General features: G+C 42.2%; 5 protein-coding genes across 6 annotated transcripts; 2 read left to right on the forward strand and 3 right to left on the reverse strand.

Moving 5' to 3' along the window:
* Positions 1-20: 20 nt before the first annotated feature.
* On the forward strand, positions 21-1,535 carry LOC117649872 (ELMO domain-containing protein 2). Its single transcript, XM_034393050.1, has 2 exons — positions 21-642; positions 724-1,535. Exons 1-2 carry the CDS (start codon positions 123-125, stop codon positions 1,143-1,145), a joined length of 942 nt encoding a protein of 313 aa, XP_034248941.1. The 5' UTR covers positions 21-122; the 3' UTR covers positions 1,146-1,535.
* LOC117649871 lies at positions 1,480-3,763 on the reverse strand. The gene is made up of 6 exons (XM_034393049.1): positions 3,560-3,763; positions 3,109-3,294; positions 2,892-3,030; positions 2,651-2,812; positions 2,441-2,566; positions 1,480-2,355 (listed from the first exon to the last, which is right to left on the reverse strand). Exons 1-6 carry the CDS (start codon positions 3,684-3,686, stop codon positions 2,151-2,153), a joined length of 945 nt encoding a protein of 314 aa, XP_034248940.1. The 5' UTR covers positions 3,687-3,763; the 3' UTR covers positions 1,480-2,150.
* A 34-nt stretch (positions 3,764-3,797) lies between these two features.
* On the forward strand, positions 3,798-12,313 carry LOC117649869 (protein phosphatase 1 regulatory subunit 37). Of its 2 annotated transcripts, none has more exons than XM_034393047.1 (12): positions 3,798-4,281; positions 4,570-4,667; positions 4,815-4,961; positions 5,058-5,177; positions 5,249-5,399; positions 5,486-5,615; positions 5,708-5,852; positions 5,979-6,167; positions 6,245-6,367; positions 6,449-7,763; positions 7,882-8,117; positions 8,214-12,313. In XM_034393047.1, exons 1-11 carry the CDS (start codon positions 4,116-4,118, stop codon positions 8,076-8,078), a joined length of 2,781 nt encoding a protein of 926 aa, XP_034248938.1. In that variant the 5' UTR covers positions 3,798-4,115; the 3' UTR covers positions 8,079-8,117; positions 8,214-12,313. The 2 variants fall into 2 exon arrangements, with proteins under 2 accessions (XP_034248938.1, XP_034248937.1); XM_034393046.1 differs by having other exon boundaries at positions 4,116-4,281; positions 8,190-12,313.
* Positions 12,314-12,372: 59 nt separating this feature from the next.
* On the reverse strand, positions 12,373-13,698 carry LOC117649874 (MICOS complex subunit MIC19). The gene is made up of 2 exons (XM_034393051.1): positions 13,387-13,698; positions 12,373-12,987 (listed from the first exon to the last, which is right to left on the reverse strand). Exons 1-2 carry the CDS (start codon positions 13,600-13,602, stop codon positions 12,670-12,672), a joined length of 534 nt encoding a protein of 177 aa, XP_034248942.1. The 5' UTR covers positions 13,603-13,698; the 3' UTR covers positions 12,373-12,669.
* Positions 13,699-13,835: 137 nt separating this feature from the next.
* On the reverse strand, positions 13,836-16,688 carry LOC117649493 (histidine-rich glycoprotein-like). Its single transcript, XM_034392360.1, has 5 exons — positions 16,060-16,688; positions 15,859-15,991; positions 15,650-15,729; positions 15,321-15,592; positions 13,836-15,244 (listed from the first exon to the last, which is right to left on the reverse strand). The coding sequence occupies exons 1-5, from the start codon at positions 16,221-16,223 to the stop codon at positions 14,691-14,693; spliced, it is 1,203 nt and encodes a 400-aa protein (XP_034248251.1). The 5' UTR covers positions 16,224-16,688; the 3' UTR covers positions 13,836-14,690.
* Positions 16,689-17,843: the final 1,155 nt, after the last annotated feature.

Consider the following 17,843-nt stretch of genomic DNA (forward strand, 5'->3'; position numbering starts at 1 on the left):
ATGTGCAAGTGGAATTGCAATGTGTCGTCGAGCGAGCTTTGTTGTGTGTCGTCAGTGTGTGTCGTCTGGTGCTGCCGGAACGTCAATTTGCTCATTTGCTGAGAAGTTATATTTGTCTGGATATGTATCTGGGTTCTTTATATCTATACGCTTATTGGTTCCTCCGACCTCTGATTAAGTGGTTTCTCAGAAAGACAACGAAGTTATGTGAACTACAAAGAGTGTGCTATGGTGAACCTAGCGGCGCTTCCAGAACTCTTGGGGTAGAATTTTCCCTGACACACTCAAAAACGCCGCAGATTCAAGAAGTCATCAGATATTTGAATGAAAGAAGTGAGAACCTGGAGTTTATAGGAAAGCATACAAAGACTAATATTGAATTTGCAGTTGTGACTGTGTTACGAGTTAAGAAGATTCATCCTACTATCCATAACCAGTTTATCAAGTCATTTGGACGCACAGTGGAACAGATATGGGGCTATAAACAGCTCAATGTAGAAGTTGAAGAACTGAGGCGAACTGCTTATGATTCCTCCAACCCCCAACATGAGGAGATGTTGCTTGGGTTATGGCAACGACTTAATCCAGACACTCGTTTAGAGGCTCGAGTGACTAAACAATGGCAAGATATAGGATTCCAGGGTAAGTTGTGGGTTTTGACTTTGCAAAGTAAGTGCTCTTTTCTTAGAACTCTCCATTAAAGCACTCATAATTTGTTTGCAGGTGATGATCCTAAAACTGACTTTCGAGGAATGGGTATGCTAGGCTTACACAACTTATACTACTTTTCTGACCATTACCAAAAAGCATCACAACATGTTTTACTACACTCTCTTCACCCTGTCAATGGATATGCATTCGCGATCGTGGGAATTAATCTGACTAGTCTAGCTTACCATCTACTGCAAGACGGAGCAGCCAAATCTCACATATTTAATTTTGCCAAAGGCAGCCCTGTCATGAGGCATTTCCATCAGTTATATTGTTACTTGTTCTGTGAGTTTGATAGGTTTTGGTTTGATTCCAAACCAAAAGACATAATGGATTTTGCTAGAATAAGAGATGATTTTGAGACCTCCATTAGAACCATTCTTGCTAATCCCCACACTGTGTTCAGAATTAATATGCTTGTTGATACAATTTAAATCCAAATTGTTGCTAAGACATTTAAGGTATGTTACCCATTAATTATTTATTTTATTTTAAAGTGTTTTAGGTATATTTTATTTCTTTATTAATAGATAAAATCTGACTCATGTCAAATTTTCTCAGGGACCATAATCTCTTTACCAATTAATTACATTCTTCTTTCAAAAGTATGTTTTAAGAAAAACCATATGCAGCATACTGTGACAATGTGCTCCAAATTGGGTCCAAATGGCACAGTATATTTATAAACACTTCAACCTGAGCCCAGAAAACTGATTTCATGATTGGCAAGGTTAAGAGGAAGTTGCACAAATTATGTTTACACCAAGGTCAACAATGTTATGTACATTTATTACAGCACAAATAAAAATGAATTTGCCAAAAAAGTGAAAATTCTTCCCCATTAGTGCTTATTAAAGGTGAAAAGCCTTAGCTCCTAATTGCAACATTAATATTATTACTAGGTGGAAAGCAGTAAGTGCTACACAGGATTTTTAAAAAATCCCAGGACAGAAACAACTAAGACATTCACATAACCCAAAATAGGAAAATTTAACACAAAACAGAATACCATGGCATTTACATGATGATCAACATCAGGATAGTAGATAGAACAAAGACAAAATGCCTCAAAATACATGTGCTTACACAAAATTAGGCTGGTTTCTTTCATGAAAAGTCAGTCTTAAAAGTAGAGGATGTCTTGGTCCTCGGAAGTATTAAGTTCATTTAATTAGCTGTGGAATGTACTGTAAAGCATTTTGAAAACAGACCCCAATGTGAAATAGACTGTTGTTTCAACATTCATGGAGGGTTTTGGTGATAATGATTTGACTACACATGAACTACCAAATTCCTCACAGGATATGACACAAAATATTTGTTAAGACATGTGTGACCCCTCTTTTGAGAGCATATGGAAAAAAAGAAGTAAAAAATAGTCACAAAACACAACCAATTGAAAGAAAATCCTTGAGTCCACTTGAAAACAAAGAGTCAAATCACTTGCTCTTTTTACTAGAATCCTTGGAGGTCTTGCTTTCATTAGAGGCCTTGCTCTCAGAAGATTTAGGCTTACTAACTGCACCCTGTTTACGTCTTTGGAGAAGAGAGAAAATTAAACCGATACAAAAGCTACTCAGACCAAGCCAGAATATCCATGTATTTTCCCTCAGATAATCAGCAAGCATTTGTGTGAAGTCATCACTGAAACAATTAAAATTAAACCATCAGTATTTCAGCAAGGATAATTAAAACTATCTTTACCAAATACAAAAAGCACTCAACTTACAAAGGTGACTTTGGAGTGGGAATTTTTTCAGCCTTTGCATTTTTGTACCAGTCTGTTGCAAAATTAGTAAAAGATGCAACATCATATTTTTGAAGCTGGTATCGATACATTCTACCTTGCCGGAATCTGAAATATATTAAAAATTCAAAGCATAGAACTTTAAAACACACATCTGATTAATTTTATGAAAGAGAATATGAATTGACTTACAAAATAAAAGTAGGAACTTCTTGGACACCAAAACGACGACCAGTGACTGCGCCAGTAGTGCCCTTGTTAACGCGAGCGACATTCATGCGGGTTTTCAGTTTAGCACCAACAGCTTCCCACCTTGCCTGAAGACGCTGACAGTCCACACAGTTGTCAGTGTAGCTGTAAGATTACAAAGTCAATGAGAGGCAAGAGTTGAGGGGAACAATAGAACAGATAAATGGAATCAATGGAAACATACAACATGACAAGCCAATCACCAGTGGTGGCACCAGTTGCAGCCTGAGTAAGGTGTTCAAAAGTATCATCATTGAGTTCCTTAACAACTGGTTCTCTGTTGTCAGAGAATGTATGCAAGATCAGCTCGTCATTTACTGGGCCTACAGTGGACAAAAACCATGGCAGCCATATTATTGGACGTAAACGGGAGGGGTAACAAACAATACTGAGATGCTTACCATCATAAAGCAATGGAACTCCATGCCTAAAGAAGACTAACGCTGGCTCCTTCGTTGGACTGTACAGTTTGACCATACTGCTTGAGACAGCCTTCACAACCCAAGCATTCAGAGCATCGACTAGATCTTCTCGGAGAGCGGTCAGCTCCTTTTCAAGCACCTCGCATGGTTCACAGTCCTTTTTGGCTAAACACAAGGTAAAAATAAAATTTGTTTCATTGGAGCGGAAAAAATTAAGTTGTACACCAGCAGCCCTTCCCAATATGTGCAAGTTACGAGCACGGTGTACAGCAAATAGAGAGCTGTCAACCATCCAAAATCACCCAAAATGTTTAAAATTCAATAAACGATGCCATTCGCAATAAATCCGTCTTTTGAAACATAAAATGGTAGAAAACCGGCAGTGAAAGTAGAATCTGTCTGTATGGCCTAACCTATACCAAGAACTTACTGAACAAAACGACGACATATTTCTCTGAGCGGAATAGGTTGACCAGTTCATCATCATTGACAACTTCCAGAGATGCGGGTGAAGCGTGACATGAGGCGATAGCCAGCAGAAATATTAAAAACCACATAGTTTCGGCGTTTGGCTTGTCGACTCGACAGGAAACTACACAACAACCCCCACCCTCATCCACCGCCTTGCGTTAACAGCTGTTATGGTTCCACTTGTCTCTAGCAGACAGCTTTGCTTTCAGCCTCCACTTCCTCCACTCTAGTCAGCGCGGAATTTCGCGGATTTTGTGCTTTGAAGTGTGGTTAAAACCCTTTGCGGTGGGTTGAATGTGGGTGAAATATTGTCAAATTAAAATCTGTGGTCCAGAAAATCTGCTTCCTGTGCGCCGTCATCCCGCTGAGGCGGTAAACCTACCGAAGAATGTATGTCTCAAGATCGTTCCTCCCTAAAGGGGGTATAATGTAGCTTCTGGTTGTGAAGCTGTGGGGGCTCGAGGGCTCTCTGACACTCTTTCAAACACTGACTGGATATGCGACCTTAAGGAACAATGAGTTCCGTGACAGAAGAGACGCCAAGTCTCACAAAGGGGTGCCTCTACAGGAGCAGGCCTCAGGCTGAAAGGCGTAACACCCTAAGCAAGCAGGTGTCATTCCCAGAAGATGATAGCAGATTGGTCACAGGCTACATGGAGGCTCCCAACCCTTGGGAGTATGGTGAGCTTCATCCTCATCTTTAAATCAATCTTTCACCCTTAAACCTATTCCACTCTCATGACGTATTTTCTGAAATTGAAACATAACCACTCTTGAGCCTATCTGTTACACTCCGCTTCACACATTCTAGATGTGTCACTCACATCAGCATGCACCAATTACATTTTCTCAACATTATTTATCTTAAATAAATTGATAGCACCTTTGACCTTTTTAACACTCTGTTGCATTTACCTGCGAGACTAATCCTCTTAAAATAGTTCTTAATGATTTGACTTTTCATTTCAGCTGACAATTTTGACAGAAGTCAGATCATTACATCGTATTCCTCATCCTGTGTTAAACATGGGCATCCACCATCGGGCTCTGTTCTCAAGCAGCTTGAAGTGCGTATTTTTTACCATACTGCAATGTGTTCTGTAATCAGTTTATGTTAAGACTCCATCATCTGTTGCATACTGCAGACCTAAGTCTTGCCCTTATGCACATTATTTTATGTATTCTTAGATATTGTATTATGATTTTTTTTTCAGGCCCTTGAGTTTAATGGGGATCGGTGTAGCTTACTGGATTTAAAGGGTGAACTTCTGGACTCAGCTCGTGGGGAAAGTCTGGAAGAAATTTTAAGAAGGATTCAGTTTATTTCTCTTAGCCTTGAGGACACATCTCTTGATGATGAGGTTTGGATGATATGTTTGCTTAATTCAATCTGTGCCCCATCAGACATTGCCTCATGTTATTTTCTTAATTTTACCCTTCCAATTTTCATAATCTAGGGAGCTGTGGCAATATTTGACATGATTGAGTACTATGAGTCAGCAAACAATTTGAATATATCAGGGAATCAAAATATTTCTGCTCGTGGCTGGCAAGCATGTTCACGCATGATAAAGAAGGTACGTATTTTTGTGGATTGGCTTGGCATCATTTAGTGAAAATGCATTTTAAATTGCTGTTTTCCTTTCAGACTCAATGCCTTGAACATCTTGAGGCCAGCAATATGACTCTAAACGAGCAGATAATGCCCATAATAAGCCGTTCTCTAAGAATAACTACACATCTTCAAGTGCTTAAACTTGAAAATTGTAAATTGAGTGGTCGTCCTATAATTATTTTAGGTATAAGTTTTGAGCACTGACTGTTAAGTGTTTGCTCCCTAAACCCTGTCATAAATATATTTTAATTTTGTGCATTGATCCTTCAGTTGGTGCCTTGAAGCTCAACACTGGTCTCCGAGAATTGTACATAGCTGATAATGACTTGGGAGTCACGGATGCCCTTCAACTAGCTGCGTTATTGAGGTCGAACACCTGCCTCCAGCTGTTAGATATCAGGTAATAACTGTTATGAGAAAAAAACAACAACAACAGGGTTTTAGTTCATTCCATCTCTTTTTGTTACCGTACAATGTGTATTAACCTTGCAGCAATAATAATATACAAGATGATGGAGCTAGTCATGTTGTAGACGGACTCATTGAGCAGCCATCGTCAGGGGGTGGGTTAAGCATTTTGGTTCTGTGGAACAACAGGCTCACCCGCAGTTCCGCACCACACTTTGCCAGAGCACTTGTAAGCATAGACATTTTAATATTTGTTTCAATGTCCATATCTTATCTTATCTGTTAACCTTTCAGTTTTCATGTCTGCTTGTACAGATAATAATAATAACAACGTTTTTCTTATTTATTTTTTCAGTCCAATTGTAGGTCTTTGGAGATGCTCAACATTGGGCATAATGTTTTAACCAGTGACGTAGTGCATTCCATGAAAGATTCCTTGCAACAAAATAAAACTCTGCTGAGATTAGGCATGCAGTCTACACACTTATCATGTGAGGGTGCAATTGCTTTGGCCGAAGTTATTGAGGATAATAAAGTTATTCAGGTAATACTGATCTTAAAATAATAATGAAGTGTACTTCACAAAGCAAACTCTACAGTTTAACTCTTTTTATGTTAAAGAGAATAGATTTGCGAGACAACACAATTTTAATGGCTGGGCTCCTAGCTCTAGCCCTTTCCATGAAATCGAACCAAACTGTAACTCAGTTGGACCTTGACGATGCTCCAAAGAGGCGACCTCCTGTAAGTCAGAACTTAGTATTTTTATTTAGTTTGTGAGAGATTGGACTGATTAATCACTTGAGCTGACCTCTTAACTTTCAGGATGTTACTTTGAATGATTATCAGAAATTGGTGAGTGAAATTCGAGGTTACTGCTCCCGTAATGAACAAATCCCCAAACCTGAAGTTGAAGAAGAAGAAGAAGAAGTCAGTGAAGTATCAGATTCTGAGAAATCCGAGCGACGTGTTCGTCTCACATCTGTGAATAGCCGCAAAATTTCCCTCACATGCCAAACGCTCCTGAGATCTGTTGCTCAAGATAATTGTAACATTAGCGGTGGTTTGCTTGCGGAGCCCCAGCGCAATCGAACGCGTCTTCGATCACCTGCTCCATCGCCTGTTCCATCTCCTGTGTCCAGTCCTATGCCTTCACCTGCTCCCAGTCCAGGGCCAGCTCGGAATCGATTTAGGGTTTCCCAAGTTTCAGAATCTGACTCACTCTCGCCCTCACCCAGTGCCTCCCCATCCTCATCACCGACCTGCTTCTTCCCTTCATCAAGGTTTAAAGTGACTGTTGTTGAACCTCCATCCCCCATTGTGGCATCGAACTCAGTGACCTTTGGGTTTGCCTGTAACCAACAGGACAGTCCATCTAGTGACAGAGAGACTGTAACTCCTGATACTGACAGTGAAGTTCGAAATATAATGGCTCATGCAAATGCCACTGCTTTAGAGGGGTTGCAAGTTGAGAGCGATTCAAGTCCTCAAGCTCATGTATCATTGCAACAAAGCCCTCAGCGCCTACAACAGAATTGTTCCCAAGCCCCTGGCCAGCCACAGTCCTCTGCTCAGCCACAACAACAAACAAGATCACGGAAAATATCATGGGTGCCTATGACTCTAGCTTCAGTGACTTCAAGTTCCAATGATGAAAATAAAGCTCCTTCCAGCTTGGAACGACTACTAGGTCTATTTCAGAATCCTGGTATCTTGTTCAACAAAAATCCATCACCTCAGCCGACTCCAGCACAACAACCAATGCCAAGAAGATCACCTCAATCGTCACCTCAGCAACAACGTGCGGCCCAGCCTGCTGAAAATGGGTTGGGGAATGTTCTGAAAAACACAGGTAGAGCTCATCCAGCCCCTCTAGAGTGTGTCTCAAATGATAGAAGGCCTATTGGAAGCGGGAGCAGTAGCTTGCGGCCATTAGCTGTTAGTCATAGTGGTGATGCTGATTCAGTTAAAGGAGGAAGAGATGTTATGAACAATAATGGGCAGTGTAGTCTTCAAGACGTTGACAAATCTGTGCCACCAGTAGAGGAGACTGTTGTGGTACAAAAAGATGAAAATCTTAATATCCATCAAGCGGAGGCCTGTGGTGGTGGTGGTGTTGGCGGAAGTGGTGATGATGCAGGTGAGAGTAATACAAAACAAATTACAGTGTATGCTCCAACAAATTAAAAAACTCCAGGCCTTTTGTGGGCTCATTTTTGTCTCTCCATCTTTATTCATTGGACTCACATCTTTTGCAGCATTGTCTGATGCTGTGTCTGTGTCTTCTGCAAGCATGACTTCCTCGACTGTTGTTGACTCTGACCATTCATCCAGCACAAATCTGGATGACCATACATCCAGCACAACTCTGGATAGACCTTTGATTACTGTCCAAAGGAGCCATGAGACTCAAAAGTCACCTCCAGTATGTTCTACCTTGGATGACTCCCATTGAGAAAATTGAAATTGACAGCCGTCAATTTGTGCTACCTAGGTATGGTATACACAAGGTGCAACCATTTCCTTGAATCTTTGTATTGAAATAACAATATTAGTAATCTTTCAGTGTGTGTGTGTGTGTATTTTTCAGATATGGTGTTTGCTTTGCAACCTGTAAAAAAAGTAAAACAACAAAATTCCTGAACTGAAGGTAAACGCTAAAACGAAAATTGTCTGTTTTACTCATAGTCTTTGACCACGAGGACTTAATGTTTTAACATTATCCAGTTGCACAAAATAATCTCGTTACATACATATTTATCAACTTGTACCTCTTTTCTTTTACATTTTCCTTCTGGTAGGGGATGGAGATTATTTGCCAATACCTGTGTTGGTTTTCTTTCTTTCTTTTGTTTCTTTTTTTTTCTTTTTGAGAAAGATGAGATACAATCTATTGTGGAATGACTGCCCTTTCACAAATTCTTATGCAGTATTTTATTGCTGGAAAATATGGCTATAGAGTAGCTCTTTTCTCTGTGTATGTTCTGATGGTACAAATATATGCTAAGATGAAGTTCTTGTTAGAGATAAGAGAGAAATACATTACTGTAGTTCAGCAATGAATTCCTGTTTTCAGTGAAAGTTACCTTAAATGTTATGGTTTAATTAAATGGGTATTTGTTTCCATTTAACTACCAACTTATTTTAGGAAAATAAAATGTATATTTTAATGTTGGCACGAAAGAATTATGTTTGTGAGAATAGTTATGTGTGTTGATCATACAGCTGTGTTTATTTTCGTAGGTGGTATTCATTTGTGGATCTAATGTGAGTGTAACCCTGTAATTGCCTGTTTTGAGTTTTGCGCATCTGTGTTATTTTGATCATTTTCTTGATCAATTGCAGCTTTGAATGGAATACATTATATTTTTAATACATGAAAGAACAAAGAATATCTATTAGAGGAGTAAAGGCTGATGAGTTTCAGTGGTATTAAGAAAACTGTGAAGCAGTGATGTAAGTCATGTTAAAGGCTTTTTTCAAGCCTTGGTATCAGGTGTTTCTTTGTGCAGATTTCTGCACTCAGGTATTTGTTTTTAGTACTCAAAATATATGAAAATGATAATACGTTTAAAAAAAAAATATTCAAATTTAGAATCCTTTAACATTTTGAATTTTAACTTGCTGCCTCAGCTACCAGAATGAGACGGGTACCTAGTATTATTTCAAGGGAAGTCCCTTATCGATTGAGTCCTTAAGTGTCCTCCCCATTTTGTCAGTGTTAAGATGTCTTGTGTGAAATGGAAGTAGTGTTTAGTCATTCAATTTTGAAGCATGTGATGTTGCATTTCTGAGTATCGAACCCTCTTTTTATTGATTACTTTAACATTGTAAAATTCCAAAAGAATAAGCCAGATGTGAATCAATTTAAAATTTTGTGGGGTAGTTTTTACTTTCTTTTTTAAATCAGAAAATTAGTGTCTAGTCTGTAGCTTGCAGTCCTTGGTACTTACCAATGGTTTATTCAGCATAATGTAAGCGCTGTCTGTGATGTATGTAGCACAATATCCTTGTGCTTATAGTCATTCTTACAGCTGTTCATTTGGCCACCGAAAAACTTCTCTTTTTGTGTATATTTATTTGGACTTAGTTTGGTTATGAATGCATGGAGGCCTGTTACCAGATTTTTTGTGTGTAAAGGGAAGCATATCTTCAGTGCCTTCAAAAATTGAACCCCTGTTAAGGGAGTTAAGTACTTCTGATTATGTTTCTTTTTCTTTTAAAACTTCTACAGTGGCTATATTTTTATCAAGTCCCTAAGAATGATTCTGATCTTTCAATTATAAATACTGAGCACAAACTTCAAACCATTTCATGAACTTTAAGTACCTGGATCTTTCAACACTTTCTTCCTTTAATACTGTTTCTGTGGCATGAGATTATAAAGCAGACCTGCCCCTCTTGTTTTCACCTTTTCATCCTCCTTGAAGTAGTGTCGAACATGTGCTTGGTGGATTATGTTCGGTGGATTATGCTCGGTGTATTGTGTTGTTGCATTGAATTATGTTCATGGCAGGATATGTTCTTTTGAATAGAATTGTGTTTTGTTGTCTGTTGGCTTGAAAGTATGGTTTGTCTGGATGTGTACAGTGAGAATTGTGATAGTTTACTCTCCTTCATCCTCTAGTTAATCATATGAAAAGATTAATGTGAAACCTCCTGATATCCTCAATTTATAAAGTTAACACAGTTGGAGTGTGGTTGACCGTTGTACATAATTAATTAGAGGTCATTTTAAACCGTACTGCATTGAAATTAGAAAATCATAGGTATGCCAGGGGGTTTGTTTATTTTTTAATAAAGTAACACTTGAGTGTCATGCATATATCTATGACATTGGAGCAGTTTTCCTCCATCTATTAATTTAGCTTTATGCTCTTAGAGAAAGGGGTTATATTGAAAATGGTTTGTGTTGAGCACAAATGAATCTTCTGAGTACTGTTACTCTTCAAATTTTTATGCTAAGGTAAAACTTCTGCTCTGTTGTGAGTGAAATTATTATGTAATAATTCCTATTTTCCTATTACAATTTTAATTGACTGTTAACTGTGGGAAACTTAAAGTGGACCCTCGCATCCACTTGAGCAAATGAACCTAAGATAATCTGGTAATGTTTTATGTTGTGGACATGCTTTTCGCTGTGTTCGCTATTTGGATACCCAGTGACTATCATAAAAAAATGTTCCAATTTCGAAAGTTTTGTTGAAGAAGGAAGCCATTGGTAACATATTTGACATGTCCTCCTGATTTTTACAGTTTATTCCTGTGTATTTGTTTACTGATAGACATAAAAGATTGGTTGAATGGATGAGTGCGCATCTTCAAATAAGATGGACTTTGTTTTAAAACCCTTGGAAAATCTCCATATTGAATGAATGTGGCTCACAGGTATTGTTGCCAATGCTGTACGCAAAGAAACACAGGTCTACCTAGGAGCTCGTGGATGTAAGGAACTGTTATTGAGTCCTAAACTTTCTCATTGAGTTAGCTTTATTTTTTCAGGTGTTAACTTGCTAATTTAGCACATGTGCCTGTTGATAAAATAATATTCCATGTTCCTGGGTTAATATTTATCAGTATGGTTAGATTTAAGTAATCATGGTCATTATAGCAATGATGTCTTTACAGAGCTTCATTTGTTTGCTTATTTCTTCAGCGCTGCTTCATTTCTTACTGATGATAATTTGTATCATGGGTTCCTGTCAATATCATCTGCTTCTTTAAAATCAAAAAATTCAAAGCTTTATTTCTTTCTGATAAGATTATTCTTTCCTGGTTTGACTTTACATAAGTGAAAATTATTTCGTGTTTGTTTAGCTTTATGGGATTGCTTGTCACTTATTCACCCATTTCGTCTTTTTTATTTAAAGGACTGTTTGTCAGCAGAATCCTGCCTGTAACAGAGCAACCTCATATTGAAATTTTATCATTTTCTAGGACCCTTTTTAAATTTCTTATCTTTATTGTTTAAAGGCATATGTTATAATCACAAATTTAATCTGCCTCCAATTGTGAATGATATTTAGGAGGCCAAATATTCATATCACTTGTTTATGTTTACAGTCAAGACTGCAAAACTCTGATGCACCTATATAACTGCAATTTAAGTCCTTGCCTCTTCTCTCCCTCATGAGTTGCTTGGGGTTCCTCTGTTTCTTAATTTTAATATGTACTTTGACAAGTGTGATACTTGATTTTTCTTCTCATGGGGTATATTCGTTATCATTAGCTTCTGACTAGTTGAATGGCAAACACTTATGCTTCACAGCCATTGCAGATTATTTCTTTCGTTGGTTTTCACTTGAAGCATTTTGTTCAGAAGTAGATAGATGTACTATGATGACCTGCTGAAGCCAATGTGTTAGACTGGTATATGAACTCTCCTTATTTTGCTTTTCCTGAAAGGACCAATCTTATTTTAAAAACTTTGCATGAATGGAAAAAAAAATCTTTGACTATGAAGACAACAATTAATGGGATCAAAGATGGTGTTGTCCTCTCAACCCCTTCCTTACTTTGTTTTCATTCTCTCAAGATATGAATCACAATGTGCAAACCTGATAACAATGCCAATCTCATTTGAGTGTAGTTCAGGCATTGATCAACTAAGGTGTATAGTGTTTCCTTCTACATATGATACTGAAATTTGAAATGTGTAGTACGTAATAAATGCATAATTTGTGTTACAAACTTTAGTGTTGATCCTCCCCTAAGCTTTCACCATTATCTTTGAAATAAATCGACCAAAGTGAAAATATAACTTTTTTTTATTGACAATTACAAGTGAAGGTAGGTCACAAAAAAGTAAGGCATTACAATTAATCCAAAGGGCCCTTACAGGGTATCAATAACAAAGAACAAACCCTATCAAAGGGAAAGGCCCATAGTGTTGCTTCTGAGAGTAACATGATAGATCAAATATATGGGTCTAAAAATTCAATAAACAGCTTAGAATTGTTGACTGCAAAAAAACAAAAAATGGTTTAGAACGCTTCATTTCTCCAAAAACTGTTAAAAATAGCCTACAGAGATGTGAACTTGGGTGCCTATGTCCTTGCTTTTGACATGTTATTGTGTTTCAGCTGTACACATTCAGAAAAGGCCTGTACTTGAGCAGCGCAATTCAAAGACTTAGATGAATTTTCACTATAGCATTTGGAGAGTGAACCTTCAATATCTTTACAGGGACTCTCATAGTGTACAGTATTGTGAGTTTTGAAGATAGTTTTAACCTCATTCAAAGCTTTTTCATATTCACTCTCAGAATACTTTTTGGATCTTTCCTGGGCCTCTACTAAGGAGCTGATTCGCTTCGTCCAATACTTGTCCGATTCATCCTTGGCTGCCAGGACTTCTCTCCGCACCTATAAATCAAAAAGTAATTATAAACAGACCTAAAGCCAAAAGAAAATTACAGGAGAAAAGAAAAATACAGAAAAAACATTTTTGTCCTTGGATTTGACAGAATGTGAGGCGCTGTCACTGGTTGCACCTCAGCCCCAACTAAAGTGAACATTAATGACAGCTCAGACCACGGCATGACTAAATATTCCGAAAATAATTTGAAACTTGATATCCCTGGCTGATGACCACAAGTAAAGAGAGAGGGGACAACAACCAAGTGGATGACACTAATCACCTCTGGAGAGGAGCGGGGTCATGTGAACACCAGTCACTGACTGTCACTTATCAAAACATGAAAGGTCATGGCACTTTCGATCAATGGCACTGGAAATAAAGGTGAGAAGAGCAATTTGTCCCACCTGAGCTGTGCTAATGGGGTTGTATCCTGGGATATATGCTGGTTGCGCGGCTACTGCGGCAGGGGCAGACTGATTCTGGTTTTCTACGGCACCACCGGCGGAGGCAGCAGACTCGTCTCCGAAGAGTCGTCGGACGACGCCATCGGACACTTTGATGACATTGTCTTCGTTTTCATTAACGACGCTAATATTTCTCGTGCTCTGAGAGCCCCCCATATCGGTAAAACTGGTGATTTAGGTTAGAACTCTGATTTCTTCTGCTCCTCCAATCAATCGCCACAACGGCAAACAAACAAGAAAAAGAATACTTGGATGTTCTTTTTGTGCTTCTTCCGTATCGTCATCGTTGAGAAAAATCCTCTGAATATATTCTTTTATGCATACAAGAGAGTGAAAAAAAATCAAAATGTTCAAAATTAATCCATTTTTGATATTTTTGACCCTAAATGAGCGAACACTGTGAACTTTTTGATCAGTGCTCGAAGCCGTTTTCATTCGTTCACACAAGGCTATGATCGTTGAAGGAGCAGCAGACTTTCGTCTCAAATCTCCTTGAGAAATTTGCGAAGTTCGCAGTCGCATCGTACAGCGAAGAAATAAGCCCATTCTAAAATGTCTGCTCTTCAGAGGATTGCCAGGCCCGTCGTAAGGGCAGCATGTAAGTTGTCTGTTCTTTCCAACAGGGTGTCAGGATCCAACTTGTCATCAGCTGTAATCTGCCCTAAAGTGTGTTGGGACTTCTAGTCGCTCATTAAACCCTGATTTTCGTTCCTCCTGGGCTCTTCTTGTTTATTAGTGGCAGAGAATTCTAGATCTAGTTTTATCGTTTTATGTCAAATGATGATACTTGTGAGCCTTGCTACTTAAATGTTAGTGATGGCCATCTCCTAACCTCAATCTTTTCTGCTGTTCTGCTGTCCTATGCACGTTTCACTTTCAACGCTTTTATTTAAATGTGCCTCAACGTCTTATCTATAGCAACTTTACTTTGCCAAATTCGTGCTTTTGTGGAACATATTCATCCAATGTCAACATGGGCACATAATAATATTCATATGCTTAAGCAGTTTTTATATGAAATATATACTTTAAACAATATATAGAATAACAATTAATAACATAACAATATATAAAATAAACAACAAACATATGAATGTAAATAACAAGTAACAAACATACAACAATGAAACAGACTCTGCCAATTAGGACATAGAATGGAGATCAGGATTGGTTGGTTGGCTAGCTACATTGTTGCTTGAGCTGGAGATTTGTCATGTCAGATAGATTGTTTGTGGGCCTTCCATTTATCTCCAATTGTAGTTATGTTTTCTGCGTCTGATGGGTTCATAGTCAGGTGGATTTTCATGGGATGAGAAGGTTTCTCGACTGGGTGATGATTCTTGATTTGGCTCTTCTACTTCATACTTTTGTCGTCTAGCCTTTTCATCAAATCTCTTCCCTTTATGTTTCCTGGGTCCTCTACTCTCTCTTGGGACAAACTTGTCATCGAACTTTTCATTCCGATATCTGTCATAAGATGGAGAACGTTCCTTTTCAAAGGCTGGACTGGGGTGATGCTGTGACTCATCTGGCCGCAGTTCTGTTTGAAGGGCATTGTAACCGTCATAGTGTGGATGGTTCCCATGATGCCTTTCCTCTTCATCAAAGTTTTCCACCGGGTGCCTCTCTTCGGAAATTGGACGCCTTTCAAACGACTCGTGGTCTGTGACCTCATACTTGTTGTGGTAATCGTGCTCCCTCGGGATGATGGGAGGAATGGGCTCCCTGTGTGGTTCCAAAAAGCCGTGTCCAGACAGCTCCGAGCTCTCAGAGCTGTCAGTCTCGTGCACCTGTCCGTCTGCAACACAAAGAACAGGGCGTCACACCTCAAGTAGCGTCGAAGATCCGCTTACCAGCGCCGATGCTGTAGTTACCGTTCTCGCCGACGGTGAACTTGGTGTGGAAGTGGGCGTGCTCGCGGCCGTCGTCGTCGTGGTGTCCGTGGTGGTGGTGGTTGTTGTTGCTGTTGTTGTTGTTGTGGTGGTGGTGGCGCGTCCTCTCCTCGCGGTGCAAGTGCGAGTCCGACTCCCGCACGCGCTGCTGCTGCTGGCTGCGGTGCCGGTAGAGGCGCCCGCGGTTGTGGCCGCGGATGTCTGCTCGGTTGTCGCCGCCGCCGCCGTGACCACCATGACCGTGGTGACCGCGACTGTCGCTGCCGCCGGCGTGGCCGTGGTGGCCGTGAACGTGGCGCGGCTCGCCGTGCAGCCCGAGGGCCTGGGGCGAGTCCTGCGTGGCGAGGCCAGCGCCCTCGTCGTGGTGGCCGAGGTCCTCCGCGTGGCTGGGCTGGAAGAAGGCGTCGTCGTGCTGCTCGCCGCTGTTGCCGCCGCCGTCGCCGTGGTGGATGGGGCCGTGGTGGACGGGGCCGTGGCCGCCCTGCTCGAGGCTGGCGCCGCCCTCCCCGCCGCCGTCCGCGTCGCCGTGCCCGCCGTCGCCCACGGTCTCGGTGTCGCCCTCGGCGTGGTCCTTGCCCTTCATGTACTTGAACACGGTGTGCGTGTGGTGGTGGTTCTTGACGTAGTATGGCACGTGGATGATGATCTTGCGCCTGGGGATCATGTGGACAAGTGAGTGCAGCCGGCAGTCCCGACACGCGGCGCCGCAACGTGAGCTTACCCGCCCTTGCCGGACCCCCCGATGCTCGTGCCGACGAGTGCCGCCAGGACCACCAAGAGCGCCAACTGCGGACAAGAACCACATTTGCATGACTTGTCGGAGCGCCGGTCCGTTTCCTTGTAGTTGGCCCGCCCCAGTCGGCCAGTCGGCCAGTCACACTCCATTTATGAAGCAATTATCCGTTTACGAGCGTTTCGCAATGAGTGGGAGGGAAGTTGTAAATCGGGAATCGGAACTAAGTAACCGTCGGCGCCGGAAAGGAGGCCTGCTAATCGTCCCCGCGAGCCCCGCCAGCCGTGCCTTGTTCGGCCCCCGGAACCTAACGAAATCCGGGGCCCCGCCCCCGCGGCCCCGCCCCCACCCCGCGGATAACAGTTCCGGGACTCAACAAGCTCGACCACCGCGGAGACGTCCCGGCCCCGCCCGGGCCGAGTGCCGACTGGCGCTAGAGTCCTGGAGCAGAGGGAGAACCGCGTGGCCCAGGACTGCTGCTCTGAGAGTGAGGCTCGCCTGTCCGGCCTGTCCGTTGCAGAACAAAAACAAAAGCGCATCCCTATTACGTGACTGATGCACCGCGATGCACTGCGCGTGGAGAAGTGCAGCAGCACCCACGCCCCGCCCCGCCCCGCCTCGCCGGTTTCTCGTTTCTCCCATCCATTATGCACAAGCTGGCTCGGCACTGCTCGGCACGCGCCAATCTTCTTCCTGCCGACTGACGGGCGCATCGCGGCGCATCGCGGCGCGGCGACTCCGGTGCCACTTTTAGCACCCACTTAAAACCAAGAGGCGTGCCCGCGTATGGCCAGGGGCGCCCAGGGGCCCGGGTTCGAGCCCCGACGGCGCGGTCAGGGTGCTTTCGTTGTTATCTCGATGGGGAGCGGCTAATCTCGATTCGGCGCCGTTCGTGACACGCCCCTCCCCCCTCCTAATTTCCCCGTCTGGTCGTGATGTCGTTGCCGGCCCGTCATCGCGTGCTTTCATCTCCAAGTGGCGCATCGTCACTTTGGCCAGGCCCACCCTTTCGCCGCCGTGGCCGTGGCTTCGCGAACCTTCAGCGGACCGATTCCGAGAGTCGTCGCTCCGTCTCTCTCGCACCTGTACGGGACGCCACGCGAGAGCGAGAGAGACAGAGCGACGACTGTCGGAATCAGTCTGCCGGGGGCGGGGCGATGGCCCTGGAAGTGCAAGTGCGGGGCACTGCAGGCGCCCGACGGCCCGACGGGGCGTGTGAAAACGGCGGGCGGCCGCGGACTGCCGACGTCCTTCGTTCGGACACGCCTACTTTGGCAGGCAGTGAACAGCCGAGCAGGGGTGAAGCGCGCTGAGCGGGGCCTCTTGTCATGTGTGAAATCTCAACGCGAACGCAACAAGGGGGAAATCTTGGGACTGGAAGAAAAATAAAATTGACGCACAGCGTGCCTTTCAAAACACCGTGGCATTGAATTTATCGCGTTCGAGCTCCACCATTGCTGACAATGTTTGACATCCTATTAATGCTACGTCAAAATACTAACAACTGCGTGACTTTCGAAGAGTAGGCGTAATAGTCCTGCACGCTCAGATCGGTTATCACCCGCATATTGCTTAACGAGTAATGAGGTAACAATTATACCTCCAACCTGTCCAAATACTCGACTTTTGGGGCACAATAGGAGCGCGATATCGTAAACGCAGCGATTACTCTGTCCGCGATCCGGAGGAGTGAACACCCCGACGGTGACTGTACACTTTGTTGCATGTGGCGGGACCTGTCACTTTCTGAAAACTTTGTAAAATGGCGCTGA

Source organism: Thrips palmi, unplaced genomic scaffold, assembly GCF_012932325.1.
Source record: "Thrips palmi isolate BJ-2018 unplaced genomic scaffold, TpBJ-2018v1 HiC_scaffold_4, whole genome shotgun sequence".
Classification (NCBI taxonomy): domain Eukaryota; kingdom Metazoa; phylum Arthropoda; class Insecta; order Thysanoptera; family Thripidae; genus Thrips; species Thrips palmi.

Bases quoted from the DNA above. Each gene is read 5' to 3' on its own strand.
- LOC117649869 (XM_034393047.1), top strand. From the start codon at position 4,116: ATGAGTTCCGTGACAGAAGAGACGCCAAGTCTCACAAAGGGGTGCCTC. The intron at 5,616-5,707 runs GTAATAACTGTT...TTAACCTTGCAG, and splicing joins CTCCAGCTGTTAGATATCAG to CAATAATAATATACAAGATG. The intron at 7,764-7,881 runs GTGAGAGTAATA...CATCTTTTGCAG, and splicing joins CGGAAGTGGTGATGATGCAG to CATTGTCTGATGCTGTGTCT.
- LOC117649872 (XM_034393050.1), top strand. From the start codon at position 123: ATGTATCTGGGTTCTTTATATCTATACGCTTATTGGTTCCTCCGACCT. The intron at 643-723 runs GTAAGTTGTGGG...ATTTGTTTGCAG, and splicing joins GCAAGATATAGGATTCCAGG to GTGATGATCCTAAAACTGAC.
- LOC117649871 (XM_034393049.1), bottom strand. From the start codon at position 3,686: ATGTGGTTTTTAATATTTCTGCTGGCTATCGCCTCATGTCACGCTTCA. The intron at 2,813-2,891 runs GTATGTTTCCAT...GTAATCTTACAG, and splicing joins GGTGATTGGCTTGTCATGTT to CTACACTGACAACTGTGTGG. The intron at 2,567-2,650 runs GTAAGTCAATTC...AATATATTTCAG, and splicing joins GAAGTTCCTACTTTTATTTT to ATTCCGGCAAGGTAGAATGT.
- LOC117649874 (XM_034393051.1), bottom strand. From the start codon at position 13,602: ATGGGGGGCTCTCAGAGCACGAGAAATATTAGCGTCGTTAATGAAAAC. The intron at 12,988-13,386 runs GTGGGACAAATT...TTTGATTTATAG, and splicing joins ACCCCATTAGCACAGCTCAG to GTGCGGAGAGAAGTCCTGGC.
- LOC117649493 (XM_034392360.1), bottom strand. From the start codon at position 16,223: ATGGAGTGTGACTGGCCGACTGGCCGACTGGGGCGGGCCAACTACAAG. The intron at 15,730-15,858 runs GCGGACGGCGGC...GCCTTCTTCCAG, and splicing joins GCGACGGCGGGCACGGCGAC to CCCAGCCACGCGGAGGACCT. The intron at 15,245-15,320 runs GTAACTACAGCA...TTTGTGTTGCAG, and splicing joins GTTCACCGTCGGCGAGAACG to ACGGACAGGTGCACGAGACT.